A 23,563-nucleotide genomic window follows, 5' to 3' on the forward strand; every position below is an offset into this window, starting at 1 on the left:
TTCAACTTTCCTTAGATCTCGGTCCCAACTGTTACCTTGTGTGCCATACCAGGTTTCTTTTTTATTTTTATTCTTCTTGCTTCGAGCCATTCGACGGTACTTTCATCTTCTATTCATCTTGCTCCAACGTGCTCTATTTTTAAACATTTCCTTGGTTCTATTTAATGAACATTGAATATGTACTGAGTAAACTGTGAATGGTACTGTTAATCCTATTCAGATGTTATAGTCACACTGTAAACATGGTATACATTTTTCACCATTAAGTGAATTTCACTTTATTTTACGAACAGGTGCTCCAAGATTGGCTTTCACTATATATAGATGGTACAGTTTGTTTTCACATATTCCGTACAGCGTGTTAAAAAACAAAGGTTATATAATGAATAATAAGCATGCAAACCCTCAAAGACAGTGAAGTTTTGGTGTGGTTAATGCCTTCATGTCAATTACATTCCTCACTAGCAGTTTTTCAGTGGTGATATTAGTCCCATTTATAAACTACAATCCCAGCAAATATGCATCCTGCTGCAACTGCACAGCTAATTGTTACAGTGGTTAACCATTTTATAAGTTACATTAGCTCACCAAGAACACAGACGTGAAATCTAGAGCATTTGTGAGAAAGAGAAGAATGTCTCTTTGTAGTGTTTTGGACTGAATCTCAGCCTCAATTAATTTTAAATCACAGAATCCCATGATAACATTTGCAGAGTTGGTTTTTCTTATGACATTATTAACATATGGAAACTATAATGAATAATGGAATAATAAATATTAATTTGGGAAGAGCAGCTTAAGAACTTCAAATAGAATTTTTTTAAAGAATTCATGCGTTGCTATCTAAATAAAGCCTCTGAAAAATCACTTAGTGCCTAACTACGATGTTGGGTGGACTGAAGTCTGCCTGACACTGTCTCGAATCCTGGGACTGACCGACCTCTAGTCGGCGGTCCCGACCGCCTAATTAGGATGCGACCGAACACTGTTTATGCTCATTTCTACATTTCCATATGGAAGCATGCATTACGGCCGTAAACCTGCCGTAATTCATGCTCCCAAAGGGAAATGGGAGATGCTGTTCATCCCTACACTCTGTGGCAGGCACCTCAAGGTGTCTGTCATAGGGTGCAGGGATCAACAGGAGGGGCTCCATAGATGCCCTCTTGGCCCCCAACCAGAGGTCTCACACACAAGGGGGCCCTGCTGGGACCCCCCAAACACGCTTCCGGCATGGTTTTCATGTCAGACAGGCCGGCATGTAAACCATGCTGGAAATCGCGCATCGTAATCCCAAGAGCGGAAAGGCCCACCCTTTGGGATTACGAGCCAGGTCCGACTGGCCGATGGGTTCCTTGAGCCCGTCTGAAGACAGCCAGAATAACCGAAGGGCCGATTACGATGCGGCCAGGAACGCTTCTAATGTCGGTCGGAGCCTTGCCGGGCCGCATCGTAATCGGTCCCTTAGTCTGGAAGCTGCAGATATGAAACAAGCAGGTCCAATATAATCATCTTGTAATGTAGGTAGGGAACGGAACTGATGGCTGGGAGGGGGCATGACCTCAGTCTTGATGTGGGCTGTGGCTGAGCTTCAACAAAGTTTAACAGTCTGGGCCTGAATTATGAAAAGTGTTGCATCGCTGCGTGATAACAGCGATGCAACACTTTTTGGTGTGCCCTCCTTGCGACACCATGGATGCGCCGGATTTACTGTACAGCGCTCCATGTCTCAAGGATTTACAGATATGTCAGTATTCCTGACGTATTTGTATGTGCAAAACTGGCCCATTGTTGGGGTGTGTCTGAAAACAGACGCAACTCAAGCAATGTGTCCTTTTAAATGGGGCATGCCCCGTGTGAAAGTGCCTGCGTCACTCTTTAAACATGCTGTGAAGCAGGCATAAGGATTTGACACAGTGGCATCCTAGAAGTGGCGTAATGAAATCTCATAGATTTCACTTCGCCACTACTACGAGCCTTTTTTGCGGGACAACGCCCACCCTGCATACATTATACCTGACGCATATTTTATGCCGCTGCAGTGTCAAAAAAAGGGACACAACAGTGGCATAAAGGATTATAAATAAGGCCCCCTGTCTTCCTTATTAGTGTCCCAGGAGCCTTCCTCCCACACCCATTGAAATTGTTAATATCGGGGAGTCCAATGATTTTTAAGGGGGAGAAACAATCGGGGAATGGCATGCAAAATTCTGGTCTACCCTCCACCCTTCACATATATTTATCTGTGAAACTTTACACAGAGACTTTGCCTGCTTTCAACAAGTGAAATCTCTGGATTGAATACCACTAAGAAGCAATGGTCCCTCTAAACTCATAATTGCAATAGCTCAGTCACTCCTATCACTGTGCTCATTGGAAGTCACAGGTCACTCGTAATGAAGGCCCTAGTATCTGGGAAAAAGGTTTATGGTTTGAATTCTTGGTTTCATGTTGGTAGCTTGAGGCAAACTACAGGCTTCTCAGATAAATGATGTGTTGGGACATCAAATCAATAATGTAAATAATAAAAAAACAGTCAACAACTTTTTCAAACCAATTAAGCAAATAAGAGTAGAATGTAATCACTAACAGAACATCAAAAGTCAGTTAGGACATCAGCAGTTATGAATTTTTGTAGAACATGCAAAAACCATCCTTACAAAATAGTGGGCACTCAGAAGTACATGTTAGTCTATGGCTGGGAGCTTGGTGTCTTTTTCTGCTGTCCTGATAAAGCAAGGGTCAGGTAAGGCATAATAGATCACCTATTCAACAGTTTTACCTTCTGACTCAGGCCATCATCTAAAGTAGGGTGGGCTTCCCACATAACTACCAATTCAGCAAAAACTTTGACTTCTGCTGCTCTTCCAGAGGACAGCCAATGATCTTAAGAGGTCCTCACCTACCAGGCGGCTGCAGTGTGAATTGCTTAGCGAGTGTTCTTTTTGTTCTGTTGTCATAACTGGTTGTAATACACAAACTCCAAAAGCTGAATATTGTTATTGTTAAAAAAAAAAAATCAATGACTCTGGTGTTCAAATAGTTCTCTCTCTGTGAAGGCCATTTATTGTTTTCCATACCATGGGACTGCCATAGCACTCAAGGTGGAGTTCGGTAGAGAAATGTAGACACGGTCACCCCAAGTAAGGTATGGTGGAGTGACCGTAGCTGTGACATGGTGGCCCTATGCTGTCAGATCAAGGGTTTCAGACGGTGGGGTCAGAAACCCTGCAGTTCCCCATCTCTAAATAGGGCATGGCAATTGCCTGTTTGGAGGGTGGGGATGCCCCACATCTGATAAACAAAGACTGCTTTTGTGGTAGTCAAAAACCTCGCATGGGACAAGGCAGGATGCTGGCGCCAAGATGGATTCTACTAAGAAGTTCATGCCAATTCAGAGGTTCTTCAGAATCCTTGAACTTTGACACAAAAAGCTTTCAGAAGCCCTAACACAAAAACTGAAGCCACTGTCATTGCTTTGCTGGTGGGGACACTTTGCATCCTTTTGCCTGTATCGCACCATACCCTGGAGCTTATCCTTTTTTTGAAGCTTGGAATTCTTCAGTGAGGAAAGTCTTGGAGCAAATCCAGGGAGAGGTCCTCAAAAATGCATCACTTCGGTGCAAGGTGCAGCTGAAACTTTGTTTCTTACAGCACAGCTCAGGAACAAACCAGGAAATATTGCCTGCTTGCCTCCAGTAAACCTTTGTTTGATAGCCTTTTCAACTTGTCCAGGTTCTTAGGGCTGAAAACAGTTGTTACTTTGCCAAAACTTGAATGTCCTTTTTCTGGTCACTTTCAGTACTCCAACTCACAGGAACCACATCCCAGAGTCTGGCCTCAGATAGAAGTGATAGACATGCTTGTAAACCTCTTCAGGATTCCAGAGCAAGCAAGGTTTCCTTCAGGCTTTCCTTGGGTGACAGAGATACACTGACCACAATTTTATCTGCTGCACTCTGTTTCTTGTGGTGGGAACCCCAGTTTATGAAGTAGAACAGCAGTCATTAATGATGACCCTAAGCCTGCACCTGTAAAATTCTTACACTGGCCCTTCCTCTATACGCGTCCTTTGTTTACAGGCAAAGGTTATCCTAGTAAGCACTATTTCTGAGTTTTCCAAATTGGTGGAAGGAAGTCTCACAAGTTAACCGCATGGCTAAGTTCATGAATTGTGGACAACTTTCCCTACGTGCCCATGGTTTTAGATTATTCTAAACTTCTGTGGCAAATATTTCTGTTTAAAATCGAGTTGATAAGGGTGCCATGTTCATCTAAAAACTTTTAAAATCCTCTTTGCCTTGATTTTCTTTTTGTCTCCTTTATTGTAAGACAGTGGTGAATGAGGAAATTAACGTTAGTACTCCATAGGGAAAAGGGAAGACAATGAACCGTTTTGGAAAAATAAATACATGATTTAAAAAACTATAAATCAAAATAAACCAACCTTCTTGTTACATTAGATGTCAACATGTATTGTGCCTACCTCAAAAATCTAAACATTTCAGATACTCCCTTTCAGTGTGGCATCATAGTAAGCAACATGTTTTACTGCTCCTGGCAAAGAAAGGTTGGAATAATGGAGAAAACAATGCATGGGGAATACCAGTATCATTTGACGTGGAGCTTTAACAGTAGCAAAAGCTGGCCAAACCAATGGTTTAGTATATGATAGATTTTGTGTTAACCAACAAGTAGCCATCCACAAATGGTTAATAGGCCCTCACTGTAAGCAATTTAATTACAGAAGTCAAGTGAAGCACAAATAGACCATCTCTCTCAACACTTACAATAGAGACAACCAATAAGATCCTAACTTCCTGGGTGTATAAGAAGAACTCATTTAATTGTGTGCTTTTGTTTGTTTTTAGATTTAATATGCCTCATGATGACAGTCCAAAATGCAAGGAATCTGGAATAAAACCTCAGTTCCATGTAATGGCACCAACTTTGAATTACAACACAAGTCCGTGGACCTGGTCAAAATGCAGTCAAAAATATGTCACTGACTTTCTGGAGTAAGTACTCACTACAGTCAATGCAAGAGACTTTTGATCATTTGAGAAATGGCTCCTGGTATGTTTGTGATTCACTTGTTATTAGTATTCTCTAGCTTCTGGGATTCCTTTAGCCCTTGCATTAAATATTCTAGGACACACACAATGCAGCTAAGATTTTGGATGTTCTGTGGTGCGTCTGACCTAAAAGGACTCTGCCAAGGGTAAGATCCCAGGGGAGATCCTGCTTGTAAGATCTGTAAAGCAGGTAATTTTGTGCATTTGGTGTATTTATTTGCAAGGGAACCACAGCACTTAGTAAAGATTTTTGGAAAATGTGTTTTTAGGTCAAGCCTGCGGCAGCGCATGCCCTCTCGCTTGCAATACTATTTTTTATAGCAAAGGGCTTGCAGGCCACCCATTGCTTACCATTCTTGGGCTCCTTTGTCACTCGTCTTTCGTGCCTCTTTATTGGCCACTAGAGGCTAAGCCATCACTTCTGTTTCCTTCTTGGTGCACGGACTAAGTACAGATTGATTCCACTTAATTTAGTGGCCGTCCACTGCTCGTGCATTGATTAAGGTACTTTTAATTTTTTTCCCCTTCCCACTCACCCTTGTGCTTGGTGCTTCTTTCCCCTCTAGTGCCAACTTGACCCGAAGGTACTGGAGTGCTTTATGTGAGCTCCAGTTACGTTACATTCATATTTTTTTTATTAGGTGCGGGGACACCTTAAACAACGAGGTGATTAGGTGATTTGCTCAGAATTACAGGATGTTGAGCCAATGCCGAGACTCAAACCTGGCCCCTGTGTAATTTTATAGTGCTTAGAACTGAATTGAGCCACCCAGCCTGTACTCTCTCATGGAGAACCTCACAGCTTCCCAAACTCTGATGCCATCATGGAAGTAACTGCTTGCCAGTGAGTGTACAACTAGATGTTTTGTTTTTTAATGTACTCAGCCACTTTTTCTTTGTGTTGCAGTTGCTTTTGATAGCGTTCATACACTGGTTGAAAACAGCTGTACCTTACATGGTGGACATCCCAACATGTGTTTGGGGTTGGTGCTATTTTTGCCTGCAAAAATAAATTAATAATGAGTAGAGGGCAGACTTGCAAACAGTTTTGTTTCTCAGTGCTTGTAATTAGTGAGCACGAGTTGGCTTTGTATGGCTTCAGTATGTCTTCATCTGATTGCTTGCAGCATGGCCCAAGTATTGATGGTTCCCTTGATTACTGTTCTTCTGTGCTGCTTGAGCTTGGCACTTGGATTGTGGTTCAATTTGCTGCCTCCCATCCCTCCCCGTCCTCGCTCCTTGACCGTACACACACCATCTTCTCTCCTTCCTGCCTGCCCACCCCGCCCCAAATAAATCCCTATATGCAGTGCCAGCGCTGTCAGTGGCTTAGCTAGACCTTTTGCTGCCCGTGGCAGCCCCTGCATATTCCACCCTGTGGTGGCTGCATGTAGGGGGGGTGTGCTGGCGATTCCTGCGTTTGCCTCCCCGCTACGGCCAGAGGTAAGAGCGGGGGAGGGAGGGTGCTGACAATTTGTGCGTTTGCTGTCTCGACGCCCCCCCCTTGCTACGCCACTGAGCGCGGTCTCTGTTTACTCGTTAATGCAAATGTGTAATAATGGGGAGAGAAAATCTCTTTACTTATGTAGCGACTACTTTCTTTTTTGAGGGTGGCTGAGTTTCTGCTGCTGCTCTTAATAGGATCAGGTGGTAAGAAAAATTAGGTATTTACAGCTAACATCCTCTCTTGGCCTTTTCAGTGGGTCTGTATCAATTTTCTGGTCCCATCTAATATACATGTTAAGCTGGAGACCACATTTAAACATATTACAGACGCGCACACAAACTGCTTCCACAGACACACTCAGAAACTGGCATGCCCCCACAGGAACAACAATCACAGATTCAAACAAAAACCCTGACTCACACAGACTCACAGGAAAAGATTAACATGCATAAGCACTCAGGACCACAAACACATACTGGGCCAGACATGCGCACCTGAATATCGGGTAACAAGTACACACATAAACGTAAACATTCATAGACACAAACAACAAATTTCACAAACATAACTGTATACACTAACAAATGCACCTGCTTACTCAGTCATAGAAACAAACACACGCACAGGTGTACAGTGGCTCACATGTTCACTCACTCAAACACAAACGTTAACAGACAAACATATATAAGCACTAACTGACAGACGCGCACAACATTAATGATCATTGGCTCACACACACAGAAAGCAGACAATTGACTCACATGCACAGGCATACATAGAAATAAACACATATGCTGTGCGCAGCCCGTTCATCCCGAGTGCCTTCTGTTTATGTGGAACAGGCTGACGCCACACACCAGAAGCTACCTGACAGGAGATGGGGAAAGACCGTAATTCCCTGGTACCCAGCACTTCTCCCATAATTTAACCTCCTCGTCCTTGTTTTTAAGAGTGCTAATAATGCTATTCAACTGGTTTCTAACTGCTCCGGAACGCCGAGAGATAATGAGATATGCCTAAAATCACACAGTCTAGTCACGTGTTAACAATCGGATTAGACTTTCGATATCTTTGATTTTTTAAATATAATGTTATGCAAGTTTCTTTTTAATGAAACAAGCCCTGGCTATGTCATAGAACTGTTTTTATTGTCCCGTCCCCTTCCTCACATTGTCCGTCTTCCCACACTCACCCACCAGAAGAAAACATAGCCCCATGATTCAGCCACGCTGGACACATCATAGCGATTTTTATCTAACTTTACTTTTAGCCATGCTGCTCAGCCACGCTGTGGTACAACATGGCAACCCGATATTGGGAAATCCACTAGCTCTCACATAGGTCAGAGCTTTGCCAATGCTTCTTTTAGCCAGATATTCTTGTGTGATTGTCCCTTGAGGCTACAGGTCTGTGGTACGGTAATAAGCCTATAGTTCTTGTAGCCTGTAGCAAACCACCTGAGAAAGGACATGCCCGTGTCACTCACACAGATGATTGGAGATGTTACAATTAGTGAAAAGAAGTATGATTGGCCAGCAGCATATATCACAGAGAAGCAATGCCTTTACCAGTTTAAAATCAAACCAATACAAAATGCAACTATATACAACCTCAACAAAAAAATAGCCATACTAGGCTTCACAATATAAGGATGGCACTTATCCAACGAAACATGTTAAAAATTCTGTGCGTTAAGAAGTACACCATCATTTTATCCTTTCCAAGGCAGCCCTTTTAGTGTACTTATTATGGGCCCTCTAGTTTCCAGCTTCAAAACCCAGTAATCATTTGATTTGTTACCGAAATCTGGAATAAATACAGAGACCTTGGAATACCGGGTCCTTTTCAAGTGGTTTCCGCTCAGTTGTGGGCACAAATAGGATGATATTTGCCAACCTTTCCAAGTAGCAGGGCAATGAAGCCGAGCGCCAACTAGCAGATAGGACATGCTATCAGCCCTTGTCACAGGACCAAACACCAGAAATTCTCCGCAGAATCAAAGCGAAAATTGTGAGATGGTACGGTCCAGAGATCTTATCCTTTGAAGAAAAAACATTCTTCTTCATTGAACACCCCACGATGCCTACGTTTTACTTGCTACCAAAAATATATAAAGGCATATACCCGCCTCCAGGTAGAACGATCATAACAGGAATAAATTCACCATGCTCCAGACTGGGAGAATATGTCGACAGAAAACTACAAGTCATCATGAAAGACATCCCATCATATGTCCAAGATACAAAAGACATTCTTCTCAAACTACAGGACATTACATGGGAACCAGATTTTGTGCTGGTATGCATTGACATTGTCAGCCTATACACTTCAATCAAACACTATGATGGAATAAGGGCAGCACAACAATCTCTCTGGACACAGTCAGCAAACTTCTTGGAGACTAATAAAATGGTACTAGAGCTGCTTGAATTCTGTTTAGACAATAACATCTTCAGATTCAAAAGTCAACTATACAGACAAATACGAGGGACTGCTATGGGGGCCAAATTTGCTCCTCCGTACGCCTGCATCCTTATGAGTCAAGTGGAGAGATACTGGTTATGGGACTCAAATTTCTCAGACTTCACCGCCCATATCATCATGTGGCGACGATACCTAGACGATATCCTGTGCATCTGGTAAGGAGACATACCCCTACTACAGAGATTTCTCAATAAGCTGGATGAAAATCCATGGGAGATCAAAACTACCTCTAAGTTCTCTAAAAAAGAGATCAGCTTCTTGGATCTGACACTTTATGTTAAAGAAAACACCTTACACAGCAAACTACATAGGAAGGAAACAGCTGCCACCCTAATCACAACATAAGGATTATCCCAAAAGGGGAGTTCCTACGAACCCGTATGAACTGCAGCGAAGATCAGGTATTCATGGACAAAGGGAAGGAAATAGTATCTAGACTAGAACAACGAGGATACAACCATAACACTCTGAAAAACACCCTGATGACAGTATCCAGAATAGTACGGAAGAACACTCTGAAACAAAAAAGACGGAAAGACCGGTATCCGTTTCATCACCAACTACCACAATGGACAGCAGCTCATAAGAAATATTCTGAAACGTCATTGGCACCTCCTACAACATAACCCAAGTTTGAACGAGCACCTTAAGAACTTTCCAGAAATGACCTTCCGAAGAGCACCAAACCTGAAGAAAATGTTGTGCCATTCTGAATTTACAGACAGAAGAAAACAAGTGACCACATTCCTGAGTAGTCCTCCAGGATTCCACACTCGCCGCAATTGTAGCATATGCAAACTTAGCATCAACAAAACCACCATAGTACCAATGCCACAAGGGAAAAACTTTTCCATCAAGGAGTGGATGGATTGCAACAGTAAATTTGTCATTTATGTAATCTTCTTCCCCTGCAACCGACCCTACATTGGGAGTACCATTCGACCATTACGAACTCGCATCCAAGAACATTACAGGAATATACACAAACATAACACTGGCCATCCACTTACTGAACACTTTCATCTTGCACATCCGCACAAAAAAGAGTTCTCCTTCTTTGGGTTAGAACTAGTACGACCAGCTAACCGAGGGGGTAACCGTGAACTAAAACCCAGGAGGAGGGAAAACAAACTTATCCTCAAATTCAACACGGTGAAACTTGGTCTGAATAAAGACATGGAGATGCACGTCTGGCTGGGCGAAGAATGACTGTCACCTACAAGATTCTGAATCATGTCATCATACATGAATACAGCTAACAGAAACTTTATATGGCGGACTAACTAGACAATAACAATGACAATGGGATGGGGTAGATTTTCTAATACTATGCTGCCAAAACCACAGCCCCACAGACCATCACACCCGCTAAGATATTATCCTTTTGTGTATTCCACACCGTGGTCTCATTCCATCACTTTCCCCCGCCCTCGCTCAACTTGTATTCTTCCCTTCCTCCCACTAGAAGACTCTGTGCTCTATTAACTCCGTGCTCCATTAACCCGGTCCACTCCATGACGACCACCATCAACGTGCTTTTCTCCATATTGCCTCCATTGGTATTTATTTCACCTCCATACAGGGTTCCATATTAATGAGTATTATATGTCAGCCCGTACTAATGTTGGTCATGTCATAATGCCGTCATCTCTGACATGAACTGACTCTTCCGCAACTTTCCTGCAACGCTTCCAATAGATTGTGTATACAGTTATTCCCAGTGAGGCTCCACATTCGAAGATGGCATCCGCCATCAGAGAATGACACCGGATCTAGATTAGCCACCTCCCCCTGACCCGGCACATCCTACGAGGAAACGCATATAAAGTGCTCCTTCTCCCGTAGATAGTTACTGATGCCAACCGCCTGGACAAACTGTCCGTGGGCAATTCTCCCTTATTTTAATGACACGAGGTAAGCCACCTTCGAGGCTCCTGCACGGGAGTCCGCTCCCCATGCCGTGGCCATTCGAAACCTGTCCTAGTTCTTTAATGTCCTGTCTCCCGTTTGCCTGTCCCACAGATTTATGCGAGAGACCTCCAACCAACACGGGACATATCCCAGTCCCTAAAGATTACGATACGGTAAGCGTGAAATTTTTACATGCTACCACTAAGTTCACCGCCTGTCCTCCTGCACTCTATCCCACCATTAGCCCGTGCTCATCCTCATGCTCCCTGCACTCTCTCAAGCCACAGCACTTATTTTTACGTTTTCCCCTCCAACTAGTCTAACGTGTTGTCCCTCCTTGACGCACAAATAGTCTAAGCCTTCTCTTCAATGCCACATAGCACACAAGACCTACAGGATTTGACTGTGTTAATACTTCCATGATACCACCTGGGTCCACCCATTCCCATCACCCTACGCTGTGTAAGGAATTGTACCTCATTTTAACCCTTTTCTCCCCACCTCCACCCTCCGCCCTGACCCAGGACCATGAAAACTCAATACGTACGGTAATATGTGTATATTCTCCATACTCCTGTATACTACTGATTCGCGATTGCTCTATTCATATATGCGTGTATGTAACCAAACGCTAATGCGTGCCTCTATAACTTACGGTTGCCACTGTACTAACATTTTTCAACATGCTCTTGTCGTCGTTTTCACGCCGTATACATATTATGCTTTCTCTGCTTTTTACATTTATTATCTTCCCCAAATCCTTCCCCCCTAAATGTGTTAACTTTCGCATTTGGGTCCTGTGTGCAAGCAAATTGTCACTATCACTTCTTTACTGACATGTTTTTCTCTCCTTTTCATACTGTTCTTATGCTATTCTCGTTTTTTCTATTCCCCTTATGCTCTCTGTTCCTTTCTCTATCTTTCACACGCTTCCATACACTGTGCACCACTCAAATCTTGATTCATGTCTAAACATACCTCCTAACTATCATTTCTTACTCCTGTGCTGCATTTCTTATCCTGGCTCCTTCTCAACCTATTATCTATTATATGTACCATATGACTACTGACATTTGCACCATGTACGAATTATGTGTCGTGAAATGACTTATGTCAATCCTTTCACCTAAAATGCACAGCCCTGAGGAAGCCCCAGGCTGGATGGCCATGTAAAGGGGCGAAACAAGTGTTATGCCGACTGCCTGGACAAACGTTACGTGGGCAATGCGCCCTTATTTTCATGACACGAGATTTACGCGAGATACCTCCGGACAAAACAGGACATATCCCTGTCCCTAAAGATTACGCTACGCCCTGAGGAAGCCCCAGGCTGGATAGCCATGTGAAGGGGTGAAACACGTGTTGGCTGTTACTTCTTATTGCTCACCTGAGAGAAAGTCTCAGTCTCACAGAAACTGCAAAAAACAAGATTGCAAAAGATGAACAATTGCCTCTTGGAATTTTTACCACACAAAACCACAAATCGCCTAAATTTGTCCTGACACTCCATTGGAACCTTTCCAAGTAGGTAGTAAGTGTGTACAGTGGTGGGGGTTGGTGGTGAATAATGTGCGGGAGGTCGGATCAAAGCAAAGCAGGGCTGGATTGCATCGGTCCTGAGGAGCCCTGTCTCCTTCCCCCATCTTGTGCTCTAGGTGGGTGCGGCACACTGAGACCTGCATTTGGCTTCAGGCTGGTCCTGCTCATGGGGTGGGGCAAGTAGGTTCAGGATCATATGATGCATCACAGCTGTGTGGTGGAGGAGGTGAGATGGGCTGTGACTGGTGCCCCTGCAGGCGAGGCTCTAAACTTCTTGGGGGGAGCATAGCCCGCACCTCCATGCAGGTGTTGGAACAGGCAGGGGCCCTGTCTTGCCAGACCACAGCCTCTGGCCCAGTGCTCTTGATGTTGTCTTATGAGTACTTGCATCCAGCCAAGCTGACTGGAGGGTAGGATGGTGGTCTGATGGAGTCTGAGACGGAAACGCCTGGCCCGATTACTAGAAGCCTTAAATGTTGCAATGCTGCAGGAGACCGGCTCAGCAGGGCTGTGCTCCACCCTGCAGCTTTCACCTCTGTCCCTGCTGTGGTTTCACCAGATGCCTCATCCAATTGCCTGAAATCGAAAAAGCAGATCAGGTTATAAATTAAATCGGTTTCATGGTGAAAATTGAGGCACTTAATTGGGGCTGTAACACCAGAAACAGTAGTGTGGCTAGAAGCGGACATTCACACAATCCCATAGAAGAACGTACAGCATCTTACTCCTACACAGTCGTTAAAGTGACACTCGTGTATTACAGTTGGACCAGCAGGGAAAATACAGGTTAACAACTGGTTTGGTGGGGGGCACAGAATTATTTGTGTTGTGACTTATCATTTTTGTTGGATGTGGACATTGTTTGCCACTAACACACAGAGGCAAAAGTAGAGAGAACTTAGCCCTCCAACACAGACTGGTTGAGACTTCCTGGATGAAGGGACTTGCCACATAGCACTCCACCCATCAGCTGGTATGTTTGAGTGATAGAGAGCAATCCTTATCCGCAGCTCTCACACACACAACCACACATCTTACTCAGAATCCCTTTAAGAATAGCCTTGATTTATTTTTTTACACAATGAATTCTGCCTACAAAACTAATTACCCTGCAGAGGGCATTTGTTTGGGTCAGAGACTCAATAGCTTCTCCCAGTCAGATGATTTCACTTTGAAAGGATGAATTATTAAGAAGCGGGCAGTATTTCTACCTTACAAGCTGCTCCACTGTACCTGCAAACAAAGTGAACCTCTCCCTGGCAACATGCCTGCCATCTTACAGGCAAAGCTGGCAAAAATCACAATTTAATTGCAGGTTATACATGGCTAAATACATCTAGAGTACAAGCTCCTCCTTGAGGCTCCTTTTCTCATTTGTTTATTTTAGCATGTAATATATTCACCCATTAAGGTACCCAATCTAGAGCACAGGTTTGCACGTTCAAAAATGGCACTCGTCAATTGTGGTTTCTCAAGGGATAAAACCAGTATTATTTCATCAGTAACTATGTTGCAGATTGAAAATGTAAATGTCAAACATTTACCGTTTCTTATACATCACCAAGGTTAGAATTTAATGCATACATGTATGCTGTCTTTAGAAGCACCATTTTACAGCCCCACAAAACACATGTGTAGGACTTGGCCTTTTTGGCTAAAGTTCTCTAAACTTTTTGCTTTCCCCCTAGACCATTTTCCTGACGTAGAGTTGCCAATTTAGATACTTTTGGTACTTTGCCACTGCTGATCAGTGCCAAAGTACAAGGGTTCCCTGTGTAAATTGTAATGGTAATTGGTTGGCCATGATTTGGATATTTACCTTACTAGTAAAGTCCCTAGTGATGTGCGTTGTTTGTGCCAGTGCTAGTAATGCATAGGCGCGCGGAGAAGGGAACTCAGGCCTGCAGTGTAGGGCCTGTGCGCAGTTTACTAAGTTAGCATGTTGTCCTGACAAGTGCAACCACTTGTCAGGCCTTACTTTCCCTTTTGCGTACACAGTTGGCACCCCTGTAGTAGGTCCCGGGTAACCCCTGGGCAGGGTGCAGTGTAAGTATAAGGCAGGACATATAGTGAGAGGTGTGCTATATCCTGACAGTGAAAAATACTCAATTTCGTTTTTTGCTGGTGAAAGGCCATCCTGCCAATAGGACTAGAATGGGGAAGGCTGGTTATTGTGTTTGTTAGCCTAGTTTCCCGTAAGATAAAAATTGAGACGCGAAGTTTAGTATGTATGAACTCACAGTGTCATAACACATCTTTCTATGGATGTGGTTTTGTCACTGTGTGTTCAGACACCACTCTTTTAGAAAGTGGCTGAGTTTTGTGCTGTAAGCATTTCTGTGTGCCTCTGCTGAATGTGGATTGACTGTCTGGATCTGAGAAGGGAGGGGTTGAGATGGCACCAGGCTGACCTGCATCTGGAGAGGGGGCGTAGGAGAAACCCCGGAGGTGAAGAGGCATGGGTTGGGGCTATAAAACAATTGACCCATCTCCTGCTGAGTGATTAAGGATCCAGACCCCCAGTATCAAAGGGAGAAAGGTGACACTGGGAGGGAGACACCCAGAACTGGTTTAGGCAGTGGTCAGGGACCCCTGAGCACAACGAACCTCAAAGACATTTAGGGGTATAACTATGAGAGCTGAGACCCCTGAACATTGGAATAGAAATGGATTGAGACTGAAAAGGCTTGGACCCATTTTGTGGTCAAGAGGAACCTCTGCTAAGGAAGGAACAACTGAAGAGACTGCTGGGAAGGACCAATCCTTGCTTTGTGATCTGGGGAGGGTCTGCAGTTTGCTGTTTTAACCAAGGAAGAGGCTGTTGGGACTGTGCTTCGTGTGCTGGGTCCCCCTGCTTGAAGAAGACTGTGCTTTGTGCTGTATCTTGTGACCTCCAAGGGCCCAAGGTGAGCTGGCTCCCTGTTTGGAAACACAGGAACATAAAAGTTTCCAGGAGAAGTTTCAAGCGACGTGGTGAGCGCGTGTTGTGGCAGCTTGAGACCCTCGGAAAGTGTGCCCTATGATCTTGGACACACGGAGGAGCAGCGAGACTCGGACGCGCTGGGTGTGTGTTGTGGTGCACAGGAGGCGTTGGTGAAGGGCGCCTAGTCAACGTGTGCATCGAAGGTGAAGTGAGACTCGGACTCGCATGGTGCGTGTCGTGGTGCACAGGAGGCGTTGGTGAGGAGCGCCTTGTCAACATGTGCATCGGAAGTGGAGTGAGTCTCGGACCCGCAAGGAGTGTGTCGGGGTGCACCGAAGGTGCTGGTGAAGAGCGCCTGGTCATCGACTGCACCGGAGGAGAAGTGAGGCTCGGACACGGTGAGCGTGTCGAGGTGTGGCCGAAGGCATTGGTGAAGGGTGCCTGGATATCGGGGCACCGGAGTTGGAGTAATTTTCAAGCAGTGTGCGTGCTTTGGTGCAACCTGGGACTGTAGAGGTGATCGGCTGATCATCGTGTGCACCAGAAGAAAGTGAGTCTCTGCAGCGCGGTGTGGGTGTCTTGGTGCCAACTGAGACTGCAGGAAGGAGTGCCTTGTGAACTTGCACTCGGAGTCGACTTGAAGACTCATCAGTGTTGTGTGTGTGGCTTCGTGCCAGAGGAGACCCGGAGGGTGCTGTGGTGAACGTGCACCCGGAGTAACGTAATCTCAGGAGCGTAGGGTACGTTTGCCCTGGGGCTGCCTGAGACCTTCCTAACTGGCTGAATTCGGTGACAGTGTAACGATAAGCTGAGTATCATCGGTGTACAATGTTTTATTAAAATTGTACCGCTCAATGATATCAACCAGGGGCGCATATATAGATTGAATGGAGTAAGGCTCAATGATGAGCCCTGAGGCAACCCCTGCTCTAATGGAGAAACCTGGGATTTAAGATGTTTTTGCAGCACCTGAAAGGTGTGGCCCTGCAGAAAGGAGGCCAGCCATTCCAAGGACTTATGGCCGACACTGCAACTCCACCATCTCTTAAGCATGAGACTGTGGGATACAATGTTGAGAGTCGCGCTCAGGCCCAGCATCAGCAGGGCAACAGTATCACCCCATCCATAATCTGTTGAATGGACTCAGAGGTGAGCACCAAAGCTGACTCTGTGCTATAGAGAGTGCGGAAGCCTGACTGCGTCCTATGCAGAAGCTCCTTGTCTCTGATAAACATTGAGCGTTGTTGGTTGACGATTTGTTCAGCAATTTTAGATGAAAACTGGAGCAACGATATTCCCCTGTAATTCTCAGGTTTAGTTTGGTCAAGTGATGGATTCTTTAAAAGGGGGACTACTGATGCATGCTTCCAGCGCAGAGGGACATGTGCTGTCGCAAAAGAGCTATTGATTAATTCCCCAAGCACAGGTAAGATCTCTTCCACTCCTCACTCCAGAATCGCAGGAGAAGCGGAGTCAAGTGGGGAACCAGATTTAACAGACATTAGGAGGCATAAATCGTCATATTCAATAGGTTGGAACTGAAGTAACCTTGTAGACTCCGCTGAAGGTTCAAACCAAACATTGGGACATGGGCATTTCTAGCAGCCTCTGGAGAGGAAGAGTAAATGGATGGTACCTTATCAGCAAAAGAACTTAGCAAGTGCATGACAGCTGTCCTCTAAAGATGGAGTGAGGGTTGAGACTCTGCCCTCAATATAAGTGTATGTAAAGACCCTTGGAGGGTCAGTGCCTTATAAAGAATGACTGTGTCCTGTAATGCAGGTGAACACAACTAAATGGACAGTGCCTGGCGTAAGCACCTACAGCATAGCTGTATCTATATGTAAAATTCCGTAGCTATGGTATAGACACATTGCATCAGCTAGACAAATGGTAATGGTAATATATAACATGGTTCCTTACTCCCTATGGGTCCAGCAACCTAAGAACCCAACTTTCAATATCAATCCAAAACAGTAGTAGTGAGAAGCACGCTACAAATATAAATAAATAATAGTCCATCAAATCATACTGGATACATTCAAGATGATGTTGTGAGGATCACAAAAGAATGCCACATTTTCTGAGATAGAAAAATGCCGATGTAAATACAAGGCTGGCTACAAGATTCATGTAGGTCCTGCTGAAAAAATATCTTGGATGGAGCATCATCATCGAGATTCCGATGCGTCGGTTCGGATTCACGCAGTCTGTCGAACCTCGCAGTCGGGACCTCGACTCGGTGCTGTGACTGAGTCGAACCTCGCTGTTGGGACCTCGGTTCGGTGCTGCGTTGTTGTGGAGCCATGCAGGGATGTCTTTGGATTGCCTCGGTGTCGAAAGGTACTGCTTTGGGTCCGATCAGCACAGTGGTGATGATGCATTGGCTTCTGAGGCCCAACACAGGAGAGGCACCACAGGCAAGGGTAAGACTCGCAGATTGCAGAGTCCAGCAGCACCAGCAGGATTTTAGGAAGTCTTTTTTATCCCTGAGACTTCAAAAAACAGGAGGCTCACCAGCAATTCCTTGGAGTCACTCTGGGTTCAAGTGAGATGGGCCCAGCCCCTATCCTTGGCAGGGCAGAGATCATCAAGCAGCGTGGCAGCTAAGCAAAACAGAGAAGCAGTTCCACAGAACAGTCAGTCCAGACAAAGTGGCAATCAATACAATACAGGAGTTTTACCCAGATCCAGTAGTGTGCCAATTTGGCAGGGTCAGAGCCCCAGTACTTATACTCAAATCTGACTTTGAAGTGGGGGGGCTTCAAAGCAGCTCCTTGGAGTGCACAGGTCCCCTTTCATCCCAGCCCTGTTTGCCAGGCTATATGTGGGGGGTAAGCAGTCCTTTGTGTGGGGAAAGGACATAACATATTTAGATGTCAGTGTGAGCTCCCTGTCCCCTTTCCTGCCCAAGTGGCTATCAGAATTGTCGTAAATAAATTATTACGAGTTTCAGAATTTCTAGATATCAATACAATTATACATGAAGCAAAAGGCTGAGTCCGTGGTATCAGGTTCAAAAAGGCTTTATTCAAATAACTCGAGTTATAGGGAGAATAGTTCCATCACCACAAGGGATCAGGACCTGGGTTCTCAAAAAGGTATTCTCAAACTTTATTCACAGAGTACAGTATATATATGTTTGTAATAATATACGTAAGCAAGAGCGCTTCAGGCGGAGCAAGAGAGAATGAGATAAGAGCATGTGGGCGTGTAAGTAGGCGTGAAGGTGGGCGTCCACTTGATGATAATAGGTAAGTGTCATAGGTGGGTGGATGCCTAGAGGGGGTTGCGTGATCAGCTGGAACTTTACTTGAACTTTTCCTTACTTGAGCTCAACTCGAGCATGACGTGTAACTGACGTGTGAAAGGGTTGCTATGCAACCGGGAGTCTGTAGTCTAGAAGTGAGGCCTTCAGTGTCAGGGTTACCAGCACATCTCGTATTATCTGATATCTAAAGTTTGGAGCAGGGACTGATTTGTGACATAGGTTGCCCATCACCAAGGGCCAATGTGGCATTTATTTCTTCGTTTACTGCTGAAGTCTTGCACGGGGGCTATGGGCTTTTCACTGACGTGAGCTTTGTAATCACACAAAAAGAGACAGAAAGGCTAGGCTTTCTCCTTTGCAGATGTCATGTTTATCCCTCCTTCTCCAGGCAGGAATGTGGTTTCGGTAGGAGTAAGCAGATAACCGTGCTCAATACTGTCTCGGACAGGGCCCCTTTGGCTGAGGCCCAAGTGTGCAAGGCCAAGGATACGCAGCTACAGCTTTCAGAGCGTTCTGAGGCCTGAAGCCTCTTTTCGGCTCTGGCTGGGCCACAATAATGGAAATGCGGGAAAACATGATGCAAAACGTGTAGGCCTCAGAGCAGATTCGTCGTTTCTCTCATGGGAGACTGGATTATGGCAGGCCATGTTATAGCATAAGCATCATGATAGACAGGCCATGGAGGGGAAATACGTAGGTGACATGTATGTGCACATGAGTGTGGGGGAACACACGGGGACACATAGGCCTCGTGATATTTTATTTTCCTCATTCCCTCCTTGTCCCCTAGTGGACCCTTACGTCATATCTATTCTCATTAGACAATCAATCTGTTCTTGCAGCATTATTTTTCCATTTTCAATGCTTTGTAAATGGGGATGTGGGACACATGCAGTAGCACACAGGCCGCAAATGGCCGGGCCACACTGCAGACATAGGCAACAACTGAATATCATCAGTAGTATTAGTCCACAGACCGTCAACACTTTCCATCCCCATGCCGATATTACTCCCCAGAGCCAACCGGACCAAGTCCACGTGCCTGGGTCTTGGTGTATGCTTTGGGCAATCTTGTGGAGTCTTGTTATTGCTTTGTATACAGACGGTGCGTTATTAGGTATGAAAACGCAGCAGCTGGAACCGATGACCCTACAGGCCCCGCCCCTATCCGCTAGGATGACGTCAAGAACAAGACGATTCTGAAGAACGACCATTCTCATAGCAGACTGTTCCTGGGTCAAGTTCCCCAGGGCTGATGCAGTCTCATTAGCAACTGTTTCTAGAATCCTTGTTAGTCTGCGGATAAGTTTACTATTCTGGACGGGACCTATGAAGAAAAAGAATCCTTTGTTGAAATCTGTATATTGCTCCCAAGCTGTTTCAGTCTGGTCAATGCCAGAGGCATCGAGCCCTCGTCTGTGCCTGATAAGTGCTAGTTGAAGATTTTGATGATAGTTAGATGGGGCAAAGAAAACGGGTGGTAGGAGAAATGATATATAGCACGTCCCACCCCAGTCTAAGGGCAGTTGTACATAGGCTGTCTGGCCACAAATAAAGTAGGTGTGTCGTGATGCTCTGAAGTAAGACTTTCCTTTGTCTTTGAACACTAGTATAGTGTTACACTCGCTGTGCCCCAACTGTACAGAGCCTTCTTTTCTGACACACAAGTTCCCTTTTACTGGCAGGACTGTGATTGAGGATGGACCTAAATTGTGTAGGGGCTTGACATTCAACACTATAAAGTCAAGGGTCGCATTTCCTTGCAGATACTCTTCATTTTCTAGATCGGTACCTTTCCTTTGGGGAAGACCTTCTTCATCTGGGAAACATGCTTTATTCATGACTTTGTTCAAGTTACCCCATACCCAGTCGCCCCTACATTCCTTATCTTGACATTCTTTGGCATCACCGTTGATGGATGTCATTAAGGCAAACCATGCTCCGCAAGAACCATTATGGGAGAATGGAAAAGGGAAAAGAGGCAACACTCCCTTCACCTTCTGATACGGGGGAAGTCGGCCACAGACCCAGCAGTCTGTAGCATTACTAGTCTGATGTGAATGGTGCAGCATCTGGATAAAAGTATTGTTGCGTAAGGCAAGTCGATACGATAGCTCATGGGATGGCAGATCACTAAATGTGTGCTTTATGGTATCATTGGTAGAGTGTAAGAGTGAGGCAATAGGAGGAAAAATAGCATGTAGTATTAAGCTGATACATATCATCGTGATGCACGGAAGAAATAAAAATATCAGAGTCACTATACATCTACCACGTAATATTTTACAGTATTTGGTTTTCATCTTGCTCTTTTTCTCATCTGCGGTATCTAAGATCTTATGCGAGCCAGAATACATGTTCAACCGCTTCACCACCTAGTGGACTTAATTGATCAAACGGGTTCTGACTTGTTAGATCTAAGTTTGGTTTTGTAATTCTGCTGGGGAGTCTCCTCTAATAAAGGGGGCTCAAAGTCTGAAGTCTTTATGTCTCTTTTAAACGAATCGTTATTCCCAAAGTAGCGTTTACAATGATGTAGATGAACCCATCCTTTTCGTTTTTCGACTTTAACAGCGGTCCTCGTAGTTAATAATATTAGTTTAGGCGTCTTCCACCTTGGCTCAAGAGGGCTCGTTCTGTCAAAGTTCCTTATGAGAACAAAGTCCCCAGGAGCGAGGGAATGTTCCTTGACCTGGGTGTTGTCAGGGAAGGCGGCAGCAACCTGCGAACGACAAGAGAGTAGTGCAGACATCAAGGAAGCCAGGTAATCTGTCAGCATGTTACTATCAACATCAGTGATCTTTTTAGGCATTGGAGTGCCCCACATATTCGGTGGTCTACCAAAGACCACTTCATAGGGAGATAAGCCTGTTCTAGAATGGGCTACCATTCGCATGTAAAAGAGGGCAACCGGCAGGGCTACCATCCAATCTACACCTTTGTCTGCGCAAATCTTTGCTAGTTTTATTTTTAAGGTCTGATTATGTCTTTATACAAGGCCTGCTGCCTCAGGATGTCGTACACAATGGAACTTCCAGGTATACCCTAACAGAAGGGACACTTGTTTCATGAGTTCAGAAGAGAAAGGCTGACCGTTGTTGGAATATACGACACGCGGTAATCCATAACGTGGGAAAAACTCTTGCACCAGTTGTCTGGCGGTAGTTACAGCAGTATAATCAGGGACTGGATAGGCCTCTGTCCATCTTGATAGGGAACATACTACTACTAGGACATATTTGTAACCTCTACATCTGTCCATTTGGATATAATCCATTTGAAGGACTTCAAAAGGATGGTCAGGTGGATGGAAACCACCTTGTTCCATCGGAATGCCTTTACCTGGATTGAATTGGCAACAGATCATACATGTTCTGACTTTTTGTTTCGCTGCTGCACGCAGGTGCTTGTTGAACCATATATTCTGTAAGCTGTCTAGCATTGCTCTCTCTCCTAAGTGTGCAGGACTATGTGCGGTATTTATGATCACTTGTACCATTGAATCAGGAAGGAACCATGTTTCTTTGCCCTTAGTCATCCAACCCTGATCAGTCAGTACCCCTCCTTTTTCCGACCATTTCTTTAATTCGTCTAGAGTAGCATGTGTCTGTATGTCTTGTACATCCTTGGAAGGATCCCTAACTGTCATGGCTTTGGACCTTAATGGTACCTGTGATTTTGTCATGTCTAGTGGGGTCTGAGCTGTCTGTTTAGCTGTTCGGTCTGCCAGATCATTGCCTTGAGAAATGGTATCTGTGGCTTTAGTATGTGCTTTGCATTTCAGGATAGCTATGGCTGTTGGTTAATGTATCGCTTCCAGAAGGGCATGAATAAGGGGGCCATGCTGTATTTTGGCCCCGTGAGAAGTCAAGAAACCTCTTTCCCTCCATAGGACGCCGAAGTCATGAACTACCCCATATGCGTATTGTGAATCAGTGTAAATATTTACTCTCAGGTGCTTAGCTCTTATGCACGCTTGAGTCAGAGCGATGAGCTCTGCTGCTTGTGCTGACAGTATGTCTATTCTTTTAGTCTCTATGATTTCAGTAGCAGTGGTCACTGCATATGCTGCCACTAATTCTCCCGCCCCCGTCCTCATGCATGAGCCGTCAACATAGAGTGTTAGGTCAGGGTCTGGGAGTGCTACATCTGTCAAGTCTTGTCTTGGTTTAGTCACGGTATGTATTACTTCAACACAGTCATGTGGGGAAACGTTTTCTGTACTGGAGGGCAAAAGAGTAGCAGGATTCAATATGTTGCATCGTCTGATCTCTATGTGTGGTTGAAATAGCGTCAGCTCATAACCTGTCAATCTCGCTACAGTCAGGTGTTGTGTTTGTGTTCGGTTCAAGAGGACCTCTACTGCGTGCGGTACTTGTACTGTCAGGGGGTGGCCCAGCACTATCGAGTCACTTTGTCTTATGGCTAAGGCTGTTGCTGCAACAGATTATAGGCACGCAGGCAAAGCCTGTGCTACTGGGTCCAATGTACTGGAAAAATAAGCACAGGGCTTGTGTTTTCCTGCATGATCTTGTGTTAGGACAGATAGTGCTGTTCCATCTCGCTCTGTCACAAAAAGCATAAAAGATTTGTTGTAATCAGGGATTGCTAAAACTGGTGCTTGACATAAAGCTCTTTTTAATTCTTCAAATGCCACAGTGTGTTCTTGTGTCCAAGGGAGGACTTTAGTAGAAGCTACCTCCTGTGTCGTCAACTGTATTAGGGGCTTGGCTATGTGAGCATACTGGGGAATCCACTGCCTGCAATATGAAGTGAGGCCAATGAATGCACGTACCTCCTTTTGTGTCTTGGGCTGTGAAAGGCCAGAAATCAATTGAATACGTTCTGGTGTCAGTCGCCTGCCCTCCTTGGATAGCAAGTGCCCAAGGTACGCCACTTGCTGTTCACAGAAT

At 44.9% G+C, this 23,563-nt stretch overlaps 1 protein-coding gene across 3 annotated transcripts in view; it reads left to right on the forward strand.

The window, feature by feature from the left end:
* ADAMTS20 (ADAM metallopeptidase with thrombospondin type 1 motif 20) overlaps positions 1-23,563 on the forward strand; it is a 1,386,529-nt gene that overhangs the window by 494,212 nt on the left and 868,754 nt on the right. For all 3 annotated transcript variants that reach the window (XM_085653052.1, XM_085653051.1, XM_085653053.1), the window contains one exon: positions 4,872-5,018. In XM_085653052.1, the coding sequence (XP_085509178.1) occupies positions 4,872-5,018 (147 nt within the window). The remainder of the gene's footprint in view (positions 1-4,871; positions 5,019-23,563) is intronic.

The sequence above is a fragment of the Triturus cristatus genome, chromosome 4_1 (genome assembly GCF_964204655.1).
Source record: "Triturus cristatus chromosome 4_1, aTriCri1.1, whole genome shotgun sequence".
Taxonomy (NCBI): domain Eukaryota; kingdom Metazoa; phylum Chordata; class Amphibia; order Caudata; family Salamandridae; genus Triturus; species Triturus cristatus.